Source organism: Odontesthes bonariensis, chromosome 4, assembly GCF_027942865.1.
Source record: "Odontesthes bonariensis isolate fOdoBon6 chromosome 4, fOdoBon6.hap1, whole genome shotgun sequence".
Taxonomy (NCBI): Eukaryota; Metazoa; Chordata; class Actinopteri; order Atheriniformes; family Atherinopsidae; genus Odontesthes; species Odontesthes bonariensis.
In genome coordinates this window covers 32,098,816-32,123,224 of record NC_134509.1, presented here as the reverse complement: position 1 = coordinate 32,123,224, position 24,409 = coordinate 32,098,816, and the positions used below count along the sequence as shown (strand labels likewise).

Below are 24,409 nucleotides of genomic sequence, written 5' to 3'. Positions count from 1 at the left end.
GAATTTAGTATAAAGTATATAAATATGAGTAGGGAATATGTAAAAGTGTAGGCATAAGTAGATATATGGGTGTATAGATGAGAGTATGTGTATATGTATATATATATATATATATATACATATATATATATATATATATATATATGTGTATGTATATGTATATATATAAATATATATTGCACGGGTATATATAAATATATATAATTGTCATCTGATCCACACTCCATATCAGTAGGTGGCGGTAATGCTACTATAAGTTGTTTGCCAACCGCCAATATAAAAATAGAAATAGAAATAGAGAGAGAGAGAGAGAGAGAGAGAGAGAGAGAGAGAGAGAGAGAGAGAGAGAGAGAGAGAGAGAGAGAGAGAGAGAGAGATTTACGACACTTTCACAAACATTTAGCCATAACGATTTACGGCAGAGCTAGTCTGGGAAGAGGCGAAGACAGTTGGTTGTTGGAAGGTAAATTAGCAATAAAAATCACTCGTAACATTTTCTGCTTTCCTCACTGTTTGGAACAAGTCATTTGGCCCTTTTAATCATTTGCAGTGTTCTTTTAGAAAGTCGTTAGAGCTTTTGCAGAAAAGCGTGACGCCAATGCTAGTTGGCAATTAGCATAATAGCCTACATAATTAGCCTTAGAAGTAATTCATCTTAGGGAAATGGTTGGAACTTAATCAGTTTGTTGAGCTAAGTTTAAAGTTTAAATCTCCCAGCCAAATCTAGAGAGTGTATGTTTAGTGTTAATTCAAGATCATGTCAATTTTTCAGTTTCTAAAGCAAACACACTGCGTTTACTTTAGGGCACAAAACAAATCAAAATGACTTGAGACAGTAATGTTGCTGACATATAATGTTTGATCTTAACTGTGTGACGGATTTTTTTTTTTCTCCACCTCAAAATATGCTTTGGAGAAAGAAGAAGAGTTTAGTGACAGAGAGCTCGTGTGCTTTGGTTTGCTAACTTACCTCTTTGTGCTCCACTCCTGCAGGCAATGCGCATTGGTCTGTCCAGCGCAGAGACACTGCAAGGTGGATCCTTAAAAGCTTTGATTTTGGTGAGTGTGCTGGGGCCTGCAACTAAACACTTACATTTAGGATAGCTTGCAAATTCACGTTTTAACTCTTCGCCAGAGTTGAAAGTGTTTTGGACACTTTTTCTTACCAGGTTCTGGTCCTATCTGCGGTTTCTCGTTCCAGACGGTACTCCTCAGCGTGTTTATGTTCCAGTTGCTGAGGACTGTTGGACTGAGAGCGTTCTCCATGGCATCTGAGACTTACACATCGGGCACACACGCTGCAGCTTTTGTCACCTGTCCCAATGACACTGTTGCTAAAGACTTGGCAAGGTGATGCAACACTTTGTGTTGATGTGTTTTAAACGTTTGGTTTGTTTAGAAAAGTCACTTCATGGGGTTTTTGCTCTCATCGCTTGGACGTAAAACAAATGGGATGTCTCCCTTGACTGGCATCACGAGTGATGGAAAGACGGATTGGAGCCTCGTCAGCAGTAATGAGGGGGCTGCTCCGGTCCGTTATGGTGAAGAGGGAGATCAGCCGGCAGGTGACGCTTTCAGTTTAATGGTCCATCTTTGCTCCATCCCTCACCTCTGGTCACGAGATCTGGGTAGTGACCAAAAGAATGAGGTCGCTGATATAATCGGCTAAAATAGGTTTCCTTCAGAAGTAGGAGTAGAGCTGCTACTCCTTCACGTTGAAAGGATTCAGTTGAATTGGTCGGAGGTCTGGTTAGGTGTAGGCACGTCCAACGCCTTCGCTGGAGAGAGATGTGTGGGTTTCCCTCCTGAACCTGTTGCCTCCACGGCTCTATGTCGGATAAGTGGAAGACAGTGGATGGATGCAATATATTTCTGTCTCCATGCCAGACCGGTGTACCAACTTAGTGGACTTTCTGCAGCATTCTTGTTTTCTTTCTTTCCTTTCCCCTTCAGGTACACTCTTTTTGTGTCTGAATCTGTGTTTTCCTTTCTGTCACAGGGGTATTGTGGAAAGGAAACTAGCAGCTTGTGTCAACATCATTCCAGCAATTAAGTCGATGTAAGTTTTGTGTCGCCTGTCTTTAGTTGGACTGCTTGTTTTAAATTGCATTTATTAGTTTTCATCATCATTACTATTAAAAAGGATTATAGGTGAATGGTTCTGCCATTTTGTCTTGCTCCTCCAGATATGAGTGGCAGGGTAAGATTGAGGAGGATAACGAGGTGCTTCTGGTAAGTTCTGATTCAGGTCTATTAAATGCATCTCATACCATTTTAAATGATGATGAATGAACAGTGAGAGGGAGCGGCAACTGTGAGAACAAAACGGGACTCAGAGAAATCAAATGTTTTCTGTTTCACAGCAGTTGTGCTTTAAGGCATAAGAAGAAAAAAAAACTTTAGCTCATGAGCTGCAGCTATTTTTAACATCTAACATTACAGAATGTTGTTTGGCCAAGACTGAATCACTGATTTGGGAAAATCTCAGCAAAACAAGACTTTGATAGTCTCAAAATAAAAAAAAAAAAGGAAATAGCTTTTAGTTGTACATGTTCTGTCGATCAGTTTTGCTAATTTAGATGACTTTTAAAAACAAGTCATCGTGAATCTTTCCTTTTAATCATTTTCCAAAGAAGTCATGAATGGGCCTGCTCTGACGGTGCTTGAAGTCTTATCCAAACATGATAAACAATTTTTTTAACATGCTGGTGAAAGTTGGATAACTTTTTTCTGGTTCGAGTCATCTTAAAAAGGTGACTGCGCACGTCGAAAGGGTAGAGACAAACTACCAAGATCACCAGAACATGATGTATTTTTTGTCCTAGTCTCAGAATGTGACTCATGGCGTGTCTGACGTCCTTTTGACAGTCTTTCTTTTCCATTTTAGATGATCAAAACTAGAAGTTCCAAGGTGCCTGCTCTTGCCGAATATGTCCGGTAAATTTATTTTTAATCTGAGCACAGGAAAGCGTCTCACTCTGACCCAACTCTGATGAAAACATTATGTTGATTATTTGCTCCATTAACAGCCACCACACATGCAGTCAGTAGTACAGGACTGATGTTTATGTCTTCTCTCGATGTGCTCCATTCACTTCTGTTCTTTTCTTTTCCAGCTCCAACCATCCTTACGAGGTGGCTGAGGTCATCAGCCTGCCTATTGACCAGGGCAACCAGCCTTACCTCAAGTGGATAGGAGATGTGGTGCCTGAGTAGGGGTGCATGTATAAATGAATCTGACTTACAGTAAATGTGAACACACATTTGGTGTTTCAGCAGGTTGCTCACCCTCTGAAATCTCCCATTCAGTTTGTGCTATGATTCTCAACTTCAGAAAAAACAGGACAAAAATGGGTTTTGTGTTGTTTTTTTTTAAGACAAATAAAACATTTTGCTTTGTTGCAGTCATCATTTCAGTTGTGTGAATGACTAGTTCCCACCATTCAGTGTGCTTACCTCTAGAGGGAAGCATCGGCCTGTCTTTTCTGAAGGTTCTCTAGTACAATAAAGAGTAGTACAATAAATGCTTTGAACCTTAAAGACAACAGCCAAATGCTACATTTAGTTTTTTTTTTAAGAGGGTCACATGTGAAATAATTTTTCATTGGTGTTATGACGGTGTGGGATCAGTTGCACATTACATACAGCACATGTATCTACATATTGTAACAATTCAAGTAACATTATTGCATGCAACACTGGGTTTGTTCTTGTGAAACATTTATTTAGCCCACTGTCAATACACAACACTTGCCTTTAAATGCCTAATGATACAACATTGTTATACTGAGGAAACAACAGTCCGGTAGCAAATAAGTCTTGTACAATGCCAAGCTGGGTTTGATCTAAATCTGAAAGTCTTACACCAGTCACAAAATATCAAATTCACAATACACCACAAAATACACCAGAACTATTGTAACCATCAAAACTGATCCAAATGAACCGATGCAGCCATAAATATGTTTGTGTCACGTCTTAAAATCTGTTCTTTTTTTCTTCTTATGCTACAACAAAGTGAACATACATTATTGTTTAAGTAAAAGTAAATATTTTTGATCTCTGAACTTTTGAATTACATGCTTCCCTTCATTAATTTCAGACTCAAATCGTTTCAAGTTGAATGAGCAGAGACTTTAAATGTCTTTTGAGAGGGGCACTGGGACAGTTACTGAGTATTTATACCCTTTTCCCTCAAGTGGTGAGCTGGAGCAAGTTGTCAGTTAGCCTTAAAAAAAAAAAAATAGATATTTCAAAAGGTTACTGGGAAACTTTGTTGTTAAGCACTGTGTTTCTATGCCGAGCTACATAAAGACGCTGTTGCATAAAAGCTCAAAAGTTCGCATGTGATTACGGCTCTAATTACGTTTGTGGGATATCCATAAAAGCTGAGGCTCTAATGCAAAACTTGACATTTTTCATCTCACAGTGTGGTGTTAGGTTGTGATTTCTCCTACTGTGACAGGATTCTTGTTAATGCATTTGGCACAGTCTTATTTTATAGAAAGACTGTCAAACAAACAAAAACAAAAATTGATGAGCTCTACACTTAGCATGTTTACGTGACAGTAGGAAATCCCACTTGTCCAACGTAAACTGAACTTTAAAAATGCATGTAAACATGTCAGTGATGGACATTGTACAGAATCGAGCCGCCCGAAACAAGCTCTACAGACCCAGAAAATGTAAATGTGGTTCAAATCACTCCTCAACTAGACTCAAATGGGCCTAGGCGCTCCATATGTTCTCCGAAGCTCCATCTTTTTTAAAACGCTGGAGTAGAAACGTAGCTTATCAGCACAGGATTCCCAACAAAGCTGCTCTCATTACATATTTTTCTGTTTCTTTTGATGGATGGCTTGAAAGCATCAGAGATTATGAACGAAAATCAGCCCATCCAAACTACGTGTAAACTCATGGTAGCTTGAAGCATTTCCAGACTGTCACTGTTCTAAAAAAAAAAATCCTAATTTTGTAAAACTTGTCCATTTTATTAGACGGTGATCTAATAAAATGGACAAGTCAAGCCCAAGCTGTTAGTTGACTTAACTGTGCATGTAACTGTGTTGACTAACTGAAGCCCCCAGCACCCAAATGAGTGTGGCTGCATTAGTCCCCGATGATCCTCTGCATATAAAATCTAGTCTGTCAGTTTGACGGGACCATGGCTTGTAAAACATCAACATTCTCAAGATTAAGAGTGAGAAACTGATACTGCATGATAATGCAGCTATATCTGAAGGTAGTGCTTTTGTAAGTGTTCTAGATAGTTCAATTTATTCGTCCAACCCAAGGCTTTTTTCGATCAACATGTGTACTGCTTTTGTGGTTTGTCAGTCATATCATGCTTACACTCACACAGCGTAGTCAACGATTTGCATAATAACAGACAGTTACTGAATGCAAACTGGTATTACAGCCAGCTCCACAGACTTGCACATTTAAACATGGTCATTACTTGGAAATCACAAATACAAGAATCGACTGAAAACATGTCAAAATCTGTTACAGATAGCTGATATCAAGCACAGAGTTTTTGTCCAGAAATTCTTCAGGTTTAGAGTTTCTATTCCTGCTTTCATCAGCCTTAGACGACACTACCTCAGCAGTATCAAAGCCTGAGCCCACCTCAGGATCCCCTTTTTGTAAAACCTGTGTCCTAAAACCTTGTTTTACTTCACTGTAGTTCTCTTTCTGTGCTCCGCATTCTGCATTCAATTCTCCCATTTGTATGGCCCCTTCTGCTCCAGTGATTTCCTGCTCTATATCATTTTCACCACAGTCTTTCACATGCATGTTGGTGATTCCCTCGCTTTTTTGTGGTTGGAGCACAATGCCGCCCCACTCCTCTGTGGGTCGATGTACCTCAGTGCCGGCCCTGTCGTTGTTCTTCACCCTGCGTGAAGTGCGGCACAATGCCTTCCTGAAGCCTCTCTTGAAGTTGTCAGACAAAAATCCGTACAGTATCGGATTAGCACAACTATTTGCATATGAAAGCACAACAACAAAGTAGTAAACCCCTCTGAAGTCTCCAGGCAGGACCACGAGGAGGTTCAGGATGTTGAGAGCATAAAATGGTAGCCAGCAGAAGACAAACACTGCTACAACAACAACCACCATCCTGGTTATTTTTCGCTCAGACTTTCTGCGTCTGGAGGATGTGGTCTGCGTCCGTTTTCTGACATTCCTCACCTTTGAAAGAATGAAAAGAAAGGTAAAGAACTTCCATCCATCACATTTAAAAACATACTTAATTTGTAATGGGCCAGCTCATTCAAAGTGTAATATGATCACAGTCTTCCCTTCCCATTTATGGAGCTAAGGAGAAAACGGCCCTCACACAGCATGGACCCTGCTCCTGTCTTGACATGCACACATGGCCAGATCGACTGGCACGGCACAGAACTAATAAACTGGAAATATGGTAGAGGAGCTATTTTGGTTCGTGTTGACTGTGAAAGTAAAGGTCAGTTTACTTTTACCCTATAGACAGTGCAAGATGATTCACACTAAGTATACAAAATTTCTCAGCTCCAGAGAGAGTTTTAATATATCTGATTCTTTGATTAAAAAAAAAAAAAGTCTTGAATTGTTAAAAAATTAATTTATTGGGAAAGTCTGCTACTCCTCCAAACAGGAAGAAAAAAAGAAGATTACGATTATGTTGGTGGCAAAACCGGTTATAGCATAACGCTGATGAATGTTCTATTCATATAGAACGGAATATTTGGCATGTTTTTAGCAAAAAACACTTCCAAATCCAAAATCTAATTATATCTTTGTCACAATAAATGTCGTACCTTGATGATGATCAGCAGGTAGCACAAAGAGATGACAAGCAGGGGGCAGAAGAAGCCAACAGTGCATGTGTACACAATAAAAGAAGTCTTCCACACTTCCGCTGGTTCAGGCCACACTATGCTGCAGTTCCCGTCATCCTTCAGCACATCTGCAAACACCACCACCGGCAGCACCACCAGAAAGGACCCTGCCCAAACTGTGGCACTGACAGCCTTTGCCACACGAGGTCTGCGCCACCACGAAGACCGGATGGGGTGGACCACAGCTAGATAGCGATCCACAGACATCACAGTCAGACAAAAGATGCTGGTAAACTGGTTAAAGGCATCCACTGTCATGACCACACGACACATTAGTGAACCAAAGGGCCACGAGAGGAGAGCGTTCTGCACTGCCAAGAAGGGCAGACCCAGCATAAAAAGCTCATCTGCAATGGCTAGATTGAGGATGTAGATGTTTGTGACTGACTCATTCTTCGTGTAATTGACAATGACATGGATAACAAGAGTGTTTCCAACCAAACCAACGATGCAGACTATCCCATAAATAAGAGGGATGAAGATTCCTGCTAAACCAGGGAGGGATCCAGGGGTACTTCTAGTGCAGTTATAACAGCTGCTGTTAAACAGGAAAGAAGCCTCGGTCGGGCTGTCGCTGAGGAGTGGCTCGGAGGGAGTAGAGAAGAGCATGGGATTGGAATAAGGCAGGATGGAGGTGTCACTCCAGGTAGCTGTAGAGGCTTCCTGTGTCAGTAAGAAAAACTGGGTGGCCTGGACCAGCTCCATGGAGGTGTTATAAAGTATGACACATTAATAATGTCGGTAAGATTCCCATCAGTGACATGTCAACAGTCCTACAAAGAAAACAAAAGTCATTTTATTCAGAATAATTCATGCACAAAGGTCATTTAAAGTGATTAATGCATCAAACATATGATTTTACAAGCTTTAAAGACTCTTATTGACTTTGTAAAAAGTTTGAAAGTGAGGAACGCTGTTCTTGTATTTGTGAATTATTTAGTGGGCTGCAGCCATGAATAAATTAGCTTAACACAAAGACACCATCAAAGGGAAACTGAGACAGTCAGGCTATGTCCAAAGGCAACAAAATCTGACTTTTAACACATCATAACCTGAGGCTGCAACGTAATTTGTAAGGAATTCAAAGTAATCATTTGACACTTAGTTGTATTGTTAGAACGAAGTTGATAGGAAGACACAGTTCGTATACAAGGCAATTCAAAGTGCTTTACAGCTACATGAAATCACAAGAAGGCAAATAAAATCATTCCATAAAACATAAAAATAAACTTTTAATTAATAAAATTAAAAGTGAAGAGTGCAGATAAAATACTTTCAGGTGTCATATGCTAAATAGAACTGTTTTCAGCCTGGACTTGAACATTGTCAGAGCTGAGGCCTGTCTCACATCTTCTGGAAGGCTGTTCCAGATGTTAGTAGCATCAAACTGAAACGCAGCCTCACCTTGTTTAGTCCTGACTCTGGGCACCAGCAGGAGACCCCTCCCTGGGGTCCGAGGTGGTTCATATGGCTCTAACATGTCAGAGATGTACTTTGGTGCTTGACCATGAAGAGACTTTTGTTTATAAAGCAGAGCTGTTTTAAACCCTATTCTCTGAGCGACAGGAAGCCAGCGCAGAGACCTGAGCACTGGACTAATGTGGTCATGTTTTGCTGGTTCTAGTCAGGACTCGAGCAGAACATATTGTTCCAGTATCTGTCCATGCCATGGAAAGCTTTAGTAAACAGCCTTTGAGCTTCTTAGCTAAGCATGACGTACTGTAAAGACTGGAGATTAGGAAATCGCAACCCTAGTTGTGTAAAGTAGCAAATTCTACCTAATAGCACCCCTAAGACCCACTAATTAACTTGAATTATCTAATTTATTGAATTTGTTGAGGTTGCCAAGCAACAAGTCGATGTTGCACTGAAGTACTGAATAGTACCCCAAGGTTTAAAGGCTTGTCCTTGATTTTGATATGGTCAGCAGTCTTTGGAACATGTTGGTTTCTCTCGTCTGTGCACGCTTACATAAACAATATTTTACACATTAAACAGTCCACAATTAACTTAGCCGCCAGTTTGGTTTGTGTTGAAATTAAATACATGAGATACAACCTCTTACATAGAAAATAATTCATTTGTACAGAAGTAATTACAACTACTTACACAGATAAAATGGCCATAGAAGATGTTGATGAAGTGGTTGACAGCCAAAAAGTTTTAAAAAAATCAGCGAAATCAGCGAAGTCGCCAGACGAATACTAAACTGGTCACTAACAGCGCAACCGTCCTTCCGTCACAACAAAAACAAGCCCCTACCGGAACAAAAACAGAGTATGTTTAGCCTTATTAGTACAAGACTTGTTTATGAAGCTATCCTTGCTTCTTAATAACCACCGTGGTACACACAAGCACACCCTCATTTCTTACCACGATGGCAAATAATTGGCTCTCTGTTAGAAACTAAATGCACTGACCTATGGAGAAAAGTGACAGTGGCATGTCCTGCAAAACCTTGACTGCATGGAGATATGAGGACACGGAAGGGAAAAGAAGATGGAAACATTATATAGGAGAATACAGGCAGAGGGATAAGGGGATAAAACTCTAAAAAACTAAGAAAATTTGATAACTAAAAGAAAAAACTCTATACACTAAACAAGCACAAAGTGCAAATAAGTAGGCTTTTTATTGTGTTTGCTTCATTTCAGCCTATAGGGCAGCTATACCAGCACCTCACAGTCATCCTCTCTGATCAAACACATGTTCAAACATTGGATCTTTACCCTGAACAACCAGATGTAAGGGCCTCAATTACGAAATGTAAATGCCAGGATAGTATATGCTGTGCAGCTGGGAAATAGCCTAAATAGTAATCCAGTAAATATACAAATATTGGTGTAGTTTAGTTTTAATATTTGAAGCTACTTTGCAATTTTTTTTCTTTTTTTCCACTCAGCTTGAGTTTCAAGGTTATTGCAATTGATTGAAATGTTATTAAAACCCAAATATGTTTGTCAATTTTAAGAAAGCTTTCTAGTAAAGAAAGATGAGACTTAATGAGGACCTGCATGGTTTATTTTTGACGAGGTGAGCCCTAAGGGGACGTTTTAGTAAAAATGGGGAGGCTTTATTGATTCGACCCCATTGGAATATCATCGCTTTAAAAAGAAGAAGTGACACCTTGAACTGTACAGGTAAATCTCCCCAAATGAGTCACTGGTGGTGGTTCAGGAGTGAGGAATGGTGATGAGGATCAGGATGGATGTGATGTGAAACGGAACTCCTGATGAGATAGTTAGAAGGACCCATAGACGGTCCTGATGAAAAGAGGTGAATGAGGTGGAGGAGGGTTGCATCAATCTGACAGGGAAACGACAGCTGACAGCAGCAATAGATAAAAGAAGCTGTGAAAGGATGAGCTCAGAGACATATTATTGCAGAATGTGATTGGTTTTACAAGGGAGGAAAGAATGATGTGACTTGAAATTTCATAAATCCTCAAACAAAGAAAAAAATAACTTTGGTCCTGTGACAATCAGGTGCAAATGGAACAAAATAAGCAACCAATTACAATTCTCTCTTCAGCCATTGATTATTTTCAGCTTGAATGAAGCACTACAGTAAAATTATTTTAGCCTTACCTTCAAGGCAAGTGACCAATTGTCAATACTCCCAGAGAACCAACACTGTCATTAAGTGAAGGTGGAATTCCAATAATCTTAGAAATCAACTACTATGCAATACGAGTAAAAACTGTTTATTTCTTCATATATATATTTATATAGACATGGACAATTCACTTAAAAGTTTGAAAAAAACTGCATAGAAAATAATACTTAACTTTTGTGTGTAGATATTTGAACAATGACACTGTATGTTTTGTTCCTCACCAAAACTAAGTAGAAGTCAAGTTAATGTACTTAATTATGATGAATACGAGGTCCAAGAGCAGCCTTTCTCCTTGAGTTTGAGGGTAGTCATATCCAGATTGGGTGATGCCTCGCAAGTCTTTACTGCAGCCTAAGTCATTGTTTGTGACTTTCTCTTCCATAAATCAAATGCCGCTCAAGGGGCTTGAGATCAACTGACTGACCATTTTAAAATATCAATCATGTTTTGATTTGGGTTTGAATGAATTACAAGCAAACAGTGACAACTGATCCTTTGCTTCTGTCACTATTGACCCAGTGCCATTTTAAGAAATGCACGACTGTGCCATTATACCCCTTACAGTGCTTTCTAGTGTTGTACAGAGGATGCTGCGAGCTTCAGATCATAAGATGTTTTTTTTTTTTCTATTCTTAAGACTTATAAATGGTTTGCACTTTGTAGTGAGACCTTTGTGTTTGCTTGCGTGAAGTCTCCTACCTACGTTACACTTGGATAATGATGGAGAGTGTTCTTTACTTGGTTGTGTGTTCTCTTTCTAATGAAAAGGATGCACACATTTTCCTGTTGCAGAGCTCACCAGTGCATTTTGTTTGTCTGTCTGAGAATGTATCAAGTAGTTGATTTTGTCACAGCCACTGCTGCTACTCCAGGGCCAGCTTAAGTGTTTCTTTTCTTTTCCTGGTTTTTCCTTCCACCAGCAGGAGGGGATGCCATGCTGCCCTGACACACCAGTTTTCTATTGTTTGTTAATTATTCTTCCTTCTATAAATATTTGGTTGCTTCCCTTTTTCTTTGCCAGATTGTTTTTGCATTAACTGCGTTATCCTGGTCTTTCAGAGTCTTATCATCTTGTTTCATGTTTTTGGAATTTTGGATTGTTGGATTACGTCATCCTAAAATAAATATACTTTGGATTACCATCTACTTCACCTGTCTCTGTGTATCCGCTCCGGGGTCAACACTTCTCATCAAATCGTGACAGAACAAATCCGACAGCGCCAAGGTGGCATACATCACCAGTCTCCTCACCGGACAGGCCGCGCAGTGGGCGTTGGCAATGTGGGAAGGCAACTCCCGGCTCTGCGCTTCCTACAAGCGTTTTGTGAATGAGATGCGAGGAGTTTTCGATCATCCCGTTCGGGGAAAGGAGGCTGGCGACCGACAACTCTCTCTACACCAAGGCTCCAGGTCAGTTGCAGAACATTCAATTGAATTCTCCACCCTAGCAACTGAGAGTGGCTGGGGTCAACCGGCCCTTATGGGAATTTTTTTTCGCTCTCTGAATGAGTCTAAAGGATGAAGTGGCTGCTCGTGATGAAACTGAGTCCCTGGCTGAATTAATAACCCTTGCACGTCGATTAGACAACCGCATGCGGGAGAGACGCCGGGAACGTGACCGAAGCCGCGCTGCTTCCTCGTTTGTCCCGTTTTGTGCTGCAGCCTCCAGACAAAGGGCGACCAGCTCTGTTCTAGAGGTGGTCCCTGCTCCTGTGGTCCAGGCCGCTCCGGTGGTCCAGTCGGCTCCTGAGCCTATGCAGCTGGGAGGGGCCAGATTAACCCCTGCTGAGCGCCAACGCAGGTTTCAGGGGAGACTGTGTCTTTATTGTGGCCAGCCAGGGCACAGACGCAACAACTGCCCGAGTCTCCCAAAAGCCTAGGTCCACCTGAGAAGGGGGATACCCAGGTGGGCCGAAGCCAAGTTTATGTTTCATCACCCCCTCGAACTCAATTATCCACAGTGTTACTTTTTAACCATATGGAGGTGCCAATAAGACCTTTTGTTGACTCTGGGGCTGATGAGAACTTCATGGCTGAAGATTTTGTTAAAATGCATAATATTCCTGTGTTTTCACTTAATAAACCTCGCAATGTAAATGCTTTGGATGGTAGATTACTGTCTGTAATTACTCATCAAACTGTTCCATTGTGTCTACGTATTTCTGGTAACCACCATGAGCTTATTAGTTTTTTCATCATGCCAGCTCCTCACACTCCTGTTGTTTTAGGTCTCCCCTGGCTTAAACTGCATAATCCACACATTGATTGGGCACGTAGCACCATTTTTAGTTGGAGTGTACCATGCCACAGCAACTGCCTAAAGTCAGCAGTTCCTTTTTTGTTGTCTTCTGTAGCTCCTCCTATATCACCAGATCTTTCTGGGGTTCCCACATGCTATCATGACCTAGCTGAGGTATTTAGTAAACAGCGGGCTCTCTCTCTCCCTCCACACCGTCCCTATGACTGTGGAATTGACCTTCTTCCTGGATCTCCACTTCCCTCTAGCCGTTTGTACAATCTGTCTCGTCCGGAGAGGGAAACGATGGAGAAGTACATTCAGGAGTCTCTAGCAGCTGGTGTAATTCGCCCCTCTTCCTCCCCAGTGGGTGCGGGTTTTTTCTTTGTTTCCAAAAAGGACAAAACCTTACGCCCCTGTATTGATTATCGTGGCCTCAACGCTATAACGGTAAAAAATAAATATCCCTTACCACTACTGGATTCTGCTTTCCACTCTCTTCACCAGTCCACAGTTTTCACTAAACTAGACCTACGTAATGCGTATCATCTTGTCCGCATTCGGGAGGGGGATGAGTGGAAGACAGCATTCAATACCCCTCTTGGCCATTTCGAATACTTGGTTATGCCTTTTGGTTTGACGAACGCCCCTGCTATTTTTCAATCCTTGGTTAATGATGTGCTTTGTGATTTGCTTAACCGTTTTGTTTTTGTTTACTTGGACGATATTTTGTTTTTTTCTCGTAACCAAGAGGAGCACTCCAGGCATGTGAGGTTAGTTCTCCAAAGACTGCTGGAGAACAGACTATTCGTTAAAGCCGAGAAATGCGAATTTCACGTTCAGTCTGTTTAATTTTTAGGCTTCATTATTGAGGGGGCACAGCTTCGCCCTGACCCAGTAAAGGTCCAGGCAGTAGCTGAATGGCCTGTGCCAGAGAACCGCAAACAGCTCCAACGTTTTCTTGGGTTAGCTTATTTCTACCAGCGCTTTATTAGAGATTTTAGTAAAGTAGCCATGCCCCTCACCCAACTCACCTCCACTTCTCGCCCATTTGCTTGGTCTACAGAGGCGGCACAGGCTTTCCAAGAACTCAAGACTCGGTTTTTCATCTGCACCAGTCCTCATTCACCTTGACCCCACGAAATAATTTGTTGTGAAGGTGGATGCCTCAAACAGTGGTGTGGGAGCGATGCTCTCGCAACACTCTAACCAGCGATTACACCCCTGTGCCTACTTTTCTCGTCGTCTTTCCCCAGCAGAGCGTAATTACGACGTGGGTAATCGTGAGCTGTTGGCAGTCGTCCTAGCTTTGGAGGAGTGGAAGCACTGGCTGGAGGGATCTGAGACCCCTTTTATTGTTTGGACCGACCACAAGAACTTGGCCTACCTTCAGAGTGCCAAGCGACTCAATTCTCGACAGGCTAGGTGGGCACTTTTTTTGGGTCGATTTAACTTTACCCTTTCTTACAGACCCGGTTCCCGTAATGGTAAACCTGATGCCTTATCCCGCCAAACAGAGAGCCAGCCATCCAATGATCCATCTGAGCCTGTTCTTCCGGCTAGCTGCTTTGTGGGAGCAGCCCATTGGGAGGTTGAGCGGCAGGTTAAGGAGGCCCTCTCTGGTAATCCGGGTCCTGGTAATGAGCCACCTAATTGCTTGTTTGTTCCCGAAGGTGTCAGATCTCGGGTATTACAGTGGGGGCATTCATCCAACTTGGCCTGCCATCCTGGAGCTGCACGTACACTTGGGCTCATACGTCAGTGGTTCTGGTGGCCCACTCTAGGCCGTGACACCAAGGAGTTTGTGGCAGCCTGTTCCATCTGTGCCCGAGGTAAAGCCTCTCACCAACGACCTGCTGGTTTACTGAATCCTCTTCCTATCCCCACTAGACCATGGTCCCACATCGCACTAGATTTCATCACTGGATTTCCTCTGTCAGCAGGTAACACCACCATCCTGACTATTGTTGACCGTTTTTCTAAGGCTGTGCGCTTTGTTCCTTTAACCAAGCTCCCTTCTGCTCTTGAAACGGCTGAATTACTGGTTCAACATGTTGTTCGTCTCCACGGCATTCCAGTGGAGATGGTATCAGATCAGGGGCCTCAGTTCTCCTCCTAAGTCTGGCAAGCTTTTTGTGGTGCGTTGGGGGCAAGGGTGAGTCTATCATCCGGGTACCATCCTCAGACCAACGGCCAGACGGAGTGAGCCAACCAGGACCTGGAGGCCGCACTGAGATGTGTGTGTGCTCGTAACCCATCCTCCTGGAGTATTCAGTGACCGTGGGTGGAATACGCCCATAATTCTCTCTCCACATCTGCCACTGGTGTGTCACCTTTCATGGTTATGTTTGGTTTTCAACCCCCATTATTCCCTTCCCAGGAGGATGAGGTCGCCGTCCCCTCGGTTCAGGAACACTTGCGACGGGTTCGCAGAGTGTGGCTGGAGGCCCGGGCCGCTTTAACTAGGTCCGCTGCCAGGAACCGCCGCCTGGCTGACCGCCGGCGTTCTCCCGCACCCAATTATCAGCCTGGACAGATGGTGTGGTTATCTACCAAGGATCTGCCACTGCAGGTAGATTCCCGTAAGCTGGCCCCCCGTTACATTGAATCTTTTCCGGTGGTCAAGGTTATCAACCCCACTGCTGTTCGCCTGAAACTCCCCAACTCCCTTAAAGTTCATCCCACTTTTCATGTCTCACTGTTAAAGCCAGTTTCCTCCTGCGCACTTGGCCCTCCTGCCGAGCCCCCTCCTGCCCCCCTAGTTGTGGATGGCCACCCTGCATTCGCTGTCAATTGGATTTTGGATGTGCGTCGACGTGGCAGAGGTTTTCGTTTTCTGGTGGACTGGGAGGGTTATGGGCCAGAGGAACGCTCTTGGGTTCCCCGCCGGTTCATTCTTGCCCCTTCCCTTATTTCCGATTTCTACAGGGCCCACCCTAACAAACCCGGCGCACCGCCAGGAGGCGGTTGTCGGAGGAGGGGTACTGTCACAGCCACTGCTGCTACTCCAGGGCCAGCTTAAGTGTTTCTTTTCTTTTCCTGGTTTTTCCTTCCACCAGCAGGAGGGGATGCCATGCTGCCCTGACACACCAGTTTTCTATTGTTTGTTAATTATTCTTCCTTCTATAAATATTTGGTTGCTTCCCTTTTTCTTTGCCAGATTGTTTTTGCATTAACTGCGTTATCCTGGTCTTTCAGAGTCTTATCATCTTGTTTCATGTTTTTGGAATTTTGGATTGTTGGATTACGTCATCCTAAAATAAATATACTTTGGATTACCATCTACTTCACCTGTCTCTGTGTATCCGCTCCGGGGTCCACACTTCTCATCAAATCGTGACAGATTTTTGCCCCTCCAAATGTTCCTGCCTTGACTGTTAACCCAATGTTCTGAGCTCACAACAATAGCTTCCAAGGGCAAAAGCCACATTTAGAATACATTCCAGACCATGAACCTGTTTAACCCAATCAAATACAGAATAGCAAAAGCCCACAACTGTCCTACGAATTTTTAGACAATTATTTAAATAAGTTTAACATATCAAAGAGCTGTTTATCATACAGTCTTCCTTCAATCTTCACATTAATATGTTAAAAATTAAGCAGAATCAGCAGTTCACCCTATACCCATTAGATAAATGTAACTTGCAGTTGTATGCGGTTTGCACTGTTCCAAAGTTTATGATTCCAATCTTGGTTGGCCTTTCTGTTCGGAGTTTGTACATTTACCTGTGTGTATGTGGGTTTTCGAGGGTTACTCCAGCTTCTTCTTACAGCCTGACAGTGGGTGCGACGGCAGTTTTTCTGTACTAAAACATAAAGGTACATTTTTGTCATTACGGCTGTAAAACTGCTCTTTAAAGGTGCACTGCAGACATAACGTGCAACTGAACCAGTTTTCAAGGTACTGTGCTTGTACCATACTAACGTACTGTATGCTGGAGCAACAGAGACAATGTACTTTAGAACCATACTTGCATCATGGTTTCTTAGAGTGCAGAAAAATACATTTTAAACAATGTTTATATAGAATTCTTGTCTTTAAAAAAAGTGTTGAAGCAACATCTTCAACTGACTGATGCCTCTTCTGCAATATCTAGTGTGGAACAAAAAAATAAACAAACAGCACAAAATGTTAATAAAATTAAAAGATGCGCAGCAAGCTGTGAATCTCTGCGGTTCATAAATCATAACAATGACACCCAGAGGAATAGCCTGAAACAGCTGGTATGTAATCTGGAGAGGGGAAATTAACACCTTGAGAGGTTCTATGAACATACAAACAGAACTGAAGCATGCAACACATTTACGTTTGATGGGATTTCAAGTTCACCGATTCACTTTTCAGACAAACCACACTCAAATGAATACAGAACTACCTTACACATTTGCAAATCACAAGCCTGCACAGTCACACACGCCTTTCCCTGCATTCTCCTGATTTTACCTCTACAGCAGCCTCCTAATCTCCGACAAACACAATAAGAACAGACAGACAATCTTTCTTCCTAAAATGCATCACCCCTTTTGTCTTGTATTGTATGACCAGCTCTAAGAAAAATGTTCCAGTAGATGTTGCTATGGTGATTTGAGGTCAAGATGAGGCTTAAAAGACCTTATAAGGAACAAATCAAAGAGATAAATCAGAAAGTGAATGAATGCTGACTGAAGAGTCTGTGGTCTTTACATGCTGAAACAAAGGCAGCACTGAGCATTGTGTGCGAGGGGACAGGTGTGTGATGCATTTGTGCACGAGTGTATGCAAAATTTGTCTTCCAAGCATCTGCTGAGTAGAGATACTAAAGGTTTGGATATATTGGGGGAAAAAACTCATGTACATGTTAGTATATGTGCTGTTTGTAACAAAGGAAAAAATGTAAATTCACAGCTATCAACAGAAAAAAAACCAATACCTGTGACATATAATAAGAATAATGCCTACTGTTTCACCGTAGTGTGTAGTCTACCCTGGAGCAACCAGATGAATAATAAGCAGTCGAAATTGACATAAATAGAGTATAGTGACAAATAAACAGAACAAAGAGCCAAGTAGACATTAGTGAAAAGAACAGTAATAACAACGAGAGAATCTCCAGGCATGCAAACATTACCTTCACCACCTCCACAAAGAAACCATGTTCAGCAGCAAAGAAACAAAATGACAAAAAAAGAATCCAAAACAAAGTTTAAATACTGATTATGCTTTTCAGGAGACAGCATCTATACTATAAAGGACTGAAATCAGACAAAGAACTTCTAACTTTAATGTTTTAGCTTATGGCCGTCTTATTGTTCGATGGTAATCAAATATTTCCTCGTTGTTACAGGTGATTTTTCAGTTACAATAAAGGCAGCTAATTATCTCTAAACTTCATGCTCACTTGCATCTGCAATATTTCTGTAAAATCTGTAGGAGCAGGTTGATTAGCTCTTTCATATAAATCTTAATTTTGAGTATATCACAGTGAAGTTTGTTGTATCAGTTTGCAGCTGGCAGCAAATGTGTGACAGGTGACTGAAATGAAAGAGGAATTAAATCTGTTTGTGTGCAGCCACAGCATAATCCAGAAACAGGTGCATGGTTCCCCTTTAATTTGCTTGAAGAAAATATCACATCAGTTTAAATGAGTAACATAAGAGCCTTGCTTAGATAGGAAAACCGCTGAAGCTATTCTTAGGCAGTCACACTGAATATATTATATATCTCACAGTGCACTTGTTTGTTCACGGGATGCTATAACTGACATGCCCATCAGATAATCCACTTCTTTACGATTCATTTCTACAGCGATTGTTCCAAATGTTTTGGCACAGCTTTGCTGATTATTCTACCACACACACACACATAACTCTGCAGCTACACCGGAAGTCTTGTATCTAAATATTTACAGGTGAAGTGAAAAGGGTTTGAAATAATAGTGGACAGTGTAAACAAATCCGTTATACCTACCGAGAGGAAGCCTATCTTTCTGTGAAAAGCGCAAGCCATACACATTTCTGAACCTATATTCAATCTCACAGTGTAGAAAAATGTCACACTCAAAGAATAATCTTTTAGTGGAGCACTCTTGGAAGCTTGGCGACTTTCTCTTTTTCCATGCTGCTCATTCGGTGTTATATCCTACTGAAGGCTTAATTGAACTTTATCTTGTAAAATTTTAACCTCCTTAATAGAAAAAAAGAGCCTCTCAGAGGTGACAAGCATTCATTTGTGCTCATTTCAAAAGCTCAACTTTATGCTGACAGTAATATTGAATATATATGTGCAAACTCTCTCTGTGATTCCACTGATTATACTGGGGGTGAAGAGATACCTCCTACTGAATGTGATTTATGTTGATTCCAGTGAAATACATCATTACTGTTCAGCTTAGTACAAACAACTGGCAAGGGCACTGAGACCGGAAGGTAAATATGAAAATATGAAATGCTTGTCTGGTAAATGTTCAGTCCAGGAATTATATTCATGCTAATTGCTCGAGGAGCCATTAAATGCTGTTATGTTCGAGAAGTACATTTCAGAGCAATTAAATGTATTTTTATGCGGTGAGGCCTCGGGGCTACGTACAGTGTGTGGTTACGGTTGAGTAACATGGGAGAGACTGACAGACCATCACTCAGTGGTGCAGGGACAGAGACATACTGTAGAGCTGCTACGATCAATACTCAAAACAAAAAAGGGGTCAGATAAAAGCTCAGTTAGATCATTACATTCATTTTTCAAACACAAGCATCCAAAGCAACTCACAAGTACAAATCAAAGGGCATCTTGGGGTTCAGTAACTTGCCCACGGACATAAAATCTGATCTGGGAGTTGGGAGTCAATCAAGTAAGCTTTTGATTGAGGGACTTCCAGCCCACCTACAGAGCTGAGACTGTCCTCCTTCTCAAGATGTGCCCAAGGCAGACACAGACAATGAATACATAAAAAGAATTTTCAACCTCTGCTGGTAAAAATGGCGTCCACAACAGTACGCTCATATTGTTTTTCCTCCATGATTGTTTACTAACTCAAAATAAATGTCATTATTCTCTGAAGCCAACCAGAAAGGGACAAAGTTCTGTCATAGTGTCATGTGTTTACTTGAGGAAAAAACAACCAGCAAAATTGCATTCATGATGGTAACGGTTGCATTGTAAAAAGAATGTATTTTCTCTCAAATCATGGTTATTTTCTAGCCTAAACAAAGTAATGTTATTACCTAAATCAGACAAAGGAAGTGACAAAAGTCCTTTATTAAGGTTGGTGTGTTAATGATGGAACTTATGTTCCATCAACATGTGTGATGTTCAATCTGAATTCACACAGAAGCCCATGGTTGAAAACCCCACCCCCACTCCACACGCTTATGAGGATGTAGCGTCCTAAAGCAAAGACCTAAGACTGACATCTGCTGTGATGTGGAAAAACTCATATGAGTAGTTTTTCCCTTCTGTCGTTTGTAGGGGTGATACTTTACAGGACGCTGTTGTGAGCCATTTTAAGGGGTAAAGACAAATTTCTTACATGACTGTCTTAGTTGGAGGACTTGTTGTCTGAGCTATAGGCACCCTTTATCATCACATTACCCAGTAAAACAAAGAAAAGAAAAAATAAACGCATTTTACAATTCTTCCACCTCCACAAAGTATATCAGTAAAATACAACTTAAAGCTGCGGTCGGCATCTTTTTTTTAGTCATATTAGCTAGAACTGTCATGGGATTCTGGAAGTAGAATATTAAATAGGCTGTTTAGGAAAAATAACGAAATCTGTAGCTCCCTCTGAAGCCTGTAATCATGCTTGCAAAAATCGAGCGCTCCCGGCTGTTTTTAACCAATCAAGTTAGGGTGGAGGAATCCTACCTGTAAATCACAGCTTGTGCACACGCTGCTGAGCGTGAGTCTGCCTCAGCTTGTGTGCGCTCACACTGGTGTGAACTCACGTGCACAACTTCATCCACGAGGGGGGGGGATTCGGAGCTTGTTAGAGGTTGGGGGAGGGACCTGAAAGTTGTATCAGTTCAAATTTTCCGACTTTAGACTCGCAATTTTGAAAACCTGCCGACTGCAGCTTTAAATGTCAATGCAGTGACAGCAGGAAGACTTTTTCTGCTTTCGGCACTTTGGCTAATTGTGGAAAAAAGCTGCAGTGCTGGGAGCTCCATCATACAGTACTGCCACAAAGACATATTTAATCAATAATGCCTTTCCCAGGATTTTATACACAGACAAGCCACAACATTAAAACCACCGGGCTAACAGTTTTGAGCTATCGGCGCATGGATATGAAACATTTGTTTGTGTCATAAGTCACTAGGAAACTGGTAGCTTTTGAGTATGTATGTATGTATGTATGTATGTTTTGCATTTTCTGCCTGGGTCACCTTGGTTTTTTGACACCAGTTACAATGAGCAAAAAGTGGCAGAAAAATGATCCATGCCCTTTGGGGTTGTCAATTAGAACACTGACCCACACCAGAGCACACACTGATTTATTCATTGTAAGTATGTTTCTGTAAGTATAAGTCCATGCTTGTCAAAATTAATATAATGCTATATCTGTACTGTGGAGAAAGTGGATCTAGAGATTAAAACCGCAACCCTTTCGAGAGAAGTTTACTGAGCAAACAAATCGAGGTGGGGTCCTTATCCCCCATAGAATATGCAGACTTTTACTTACAACCACCCAGGAGTTATCTTTTGCTCACAACAAGATAGAGTGCAGCATTGTGATGAGATTATGTTGTTCACATTAGCTGTATGTGTTTTAATACGGCTGCTAATAGGCTAATAGGTGTATATGTTCATTAGCAGTTGCGATATTTCTTGTGGGACAACAGTGCAGTTATTACACACGTGTATATGAGATATTATTAAGCTGACAGATGACTGACAAGCTTCCCTGAATCATTTCACTCAATAATAACAAAGTGTGAGTGTAAGATAGATGTGCCATCAGGTAATTGGCTGTCCATCAGTCTTATTCCCCATGAGACTTAACTTCTTCTGTTGTCGCTCAGTTAACTGATTTGCAGGGTTTTGACTCAGGCTTCCTCACAACCACATAGCAGCCTCCATATTTTTCATTACAAAGACTGACAGGGGCTCACCGATTGGCCAGAGTCTGATCAATACTCCATTCAGCTTGTCATGTGGATCCAAGTATGTCAAGTGAACACTGTCACAGGTTCTGTCTGAATGTAATTTTATATTTACAATCACACCTATACATAGACACAAACATAAAGAGGGGCACTTACATACACACATTAAATCAAGTCTTTAACCAAAAGTCTCAGATAAAGCCCAAAGTGAGTAATTTACAAGAAGTTACAAGAATAAAAAGCAAGACATGGAAGTTTGCCCGTCCTACAGTTAGCATACGGGTTTTTACAAAGGTACACAGCATACAGCACGGTGTATGTGTGTCTGTTCATATGCAATGCAATCGTGATTCACACAATATTAGCAACGATTATTTCCTCCACCCACACAATGTTCTCTGCGCATGCAACCACATGAATTGATGCCAAATTGACTAGATGAAAAGAATGGACTAAAAAGCTTTAAAAGCTACAAAGTGGATGTACACCAATTAAATTAAAAGCTCCCTCTCAGACTTGCAGAGAGGGAGAGAGAAAAACAAGGTTCATGGGAGTTTTTTGGGTTTTTTTTTTCGTTCACTGCAACTTTACAACATGTGAAAACTCAAACTGATAAGAAACACAGGATAAACAGTGGTTTCTTTAAAGATTTTACATTGTATTACTCTGTTCTCCCCCTTTGTTCCTCAACACTATTTTTTCTCTCCTGTCCATTTCTTCACCTCTTCCTGTGTTTTCTCTAAATCTGGTCTTCTTTAATCACATCATCTTGGCTCACTCCTTTTTTTATCTCACTAACTCATCTCATCCCTGATTCCCTTTACCCCTGTTGCTTTTTTCCTCCTCTCGTTTCAATCTATCCATTTTTATGTTCCCTTTTATCTACCTCTCCATTCAACCCATTGGTTTTGTCTCCAGTGGTTCTTAATGTTTTAGGCTCAAAGCAACGTCAAGTTGACACGAGAAGAGACATGAGGCATGCAACAGTAATATTTCACCTTCAAATTGTTTCATTTGAAGGATTTTCAGGTCTGATCAGTTCAGTTCTGTTGTATTTCTTATTTATCAATTTGCAGCAAAAGTCATCTCAGGGGACTTCACAGAGAAACTAACCAGTTCAGTTCAGTTCAGTTCAGTTCAAGACCAATCAAATGCAGTCCAATTGAATAATTTTTTAGTACAAACAAAACAAATTACTTCCAATTCCAGTCATGTTCAATTTAGTATTTGATAACACCAAAGTAAACATTTGGGTGAACATCTGCTTTTTTTAAATTTAAATAAGCCTTTTGTCATCTTTCTGAAATCATCTAGGTCCTTTTCTGTTCAGAGTTATTTATTTCTTGTACAAATGTCATAATTATTTTACTAAAATTGATTAAAAATAGCACTGAATAATAGCTCTCAGCAAACTGAGACATGGACAGAGGCAAGAAAATAGGACAAGAAAATAAAATACACAAAGCTCGCCGATAGAGGCTGTCTCTGTTACAGTAGGTGACCACTAAATAAACCTATAGATGCTGCAGATGCATCGATAACAACAGATGCTTTTAAAATAAAACGAGTGCAAAAGTTCAGTTCAATAATGATGCATGGTATCCCTCCATAACGCGAATTCTGCAAAATAAAAAGTTAACGACTCATAATCTTCCCACTTACCTGCGTCTTGAAAAGAAGGAATCGTGCACTTCATGTTTTATATAAATGTATGCCATGTATTAATCATCGGCGGTCCATGAGGAAAGAGAAGCTGCCATGCAGAAACAGATGGAGAATATTGATAAACAGAGAAAAAAAAATCATACACACCTTTATCATCCTCTGAGTGTTTTTCTCATTGACGCTGTGAAGTTGGAGTTCCAGTGAGGAGGATTAAAAATGGGCGCGTGAACTGTCGTGCTCGTCAGACTGATTCGTCTGAGCTGAGAAAGATGCGAGTGCAGCCTCCTCCCGAAACCGCTGCGCACACTCACACTTTGACTTGGCTTGCAACAGTTGTGAGGACTCTTCCCCCATGGAGGGAGTCCCATTTGTCCATCATAAGAAAAAAAAAAAAAAACACAGCCCCACTTCTGATGGGAATTCATGACGACTCCGCAGCGGTCTAAGCGTTTACAGTAAATTGCAGACGATCCAATGTGTTGGTATTGAAGTGTTTTTTTCCCTACAAAACTGACCCTCAAGGACTGCAGTGTTCAAAACAGAAAAATAAAGACAGTGGCAACAGTTCCCTCTGTGTTTACACTGTGTAGAATTTGGTTTATTTACTCATTTTTTGGTTGTGTAGAATTGAAGAAGATATAGGAAAAGCCTAATAATGTGATAGATTTGTCCCAGAATGTCCATGTATGTATCTCACATTCATCCTATATTTATTTACACGACTCCCAGTAATAAGAACAAACGAGTATCGCTTTGAATGTTATGTCTGCAAGGAAATGTAGGATGTAAGTGTCCCCTCTTTTTTCATGAAAGATGGTCCAGTGCTTCCTTTGCCAAATAAGAGAGCAAAGGCAAGGCAAGGCAAGGCAAGGCATCTTTATTTATATAGCGCATTTAATACCACAGGCAACTCAATGTGCTTTAC

General features: G+C 41.2%; 2 protein-coding genes across 3 annotated transcripts; one reads left to right on the top strand and one right to left on the bottom strand.

The window, feature by feature from the left end:
• Positions 1–381: 381 nt before the first annotated feature.
• LOC142378955 (protein CutA homolog) lies at positions 382–3,408 on the top strand. Its single transcript, XM_075463972.1, has 7 exons — positions 382–463; positions 994–1,059; positions 1,202–1,350; positions 2,000–2,059; positions 2,187–2,232; positions 2,888–2,937; positions 3,117–3,408. The coding sequence occupies exons 2-7, from the start codon at positions 997–999 to the stop codon at positions 3,214–3,216; spliced, it is 468 nt and encodes a 155-aa protein (XP_075320087.1). The 5' UTR covers positions 382–463; positions 994–996; the 3' UTR covers positions 3,217–3,408.
• LOC142378954 (somatostatin receptor 3) lies at positions 3,371–23,766 on the bottom strand. 2 transcript variants are annotated; one of them, XM_075463970.1, is made up of 3 exons: positions 23,632–23,766; positions 6,801–7,654; positions 3,371–6,192 (listed from the first exon to the last, which is right to left on the bottom strand). In XM_075463970.1, the coding sequence occupies exons 2-3, from the start codon at positions 7,584–7,586 to the stop codon at positions 5,506–5,508; spliced, it is 1,473 nt and encodes a 490-aa protein (XP_075320085.1). In that variant the 5' UTR covers positions 7,587–7,654; positions 23,632–23,766; the 3' UTR covers positions 3,371–5,505. The 2 variants fall into 2 exon arrangements, with proteins under 2 accessions (XP_075320085.1, XP_075320086.1); XM_075463971.1 differs by lacking the exon at positions 23,632–23,766 and having other exon boundaries at positions 6,801–8,064.
• Between the last annotated feature and the right edge of the window lie 643 nt (positions 23,767–24,409).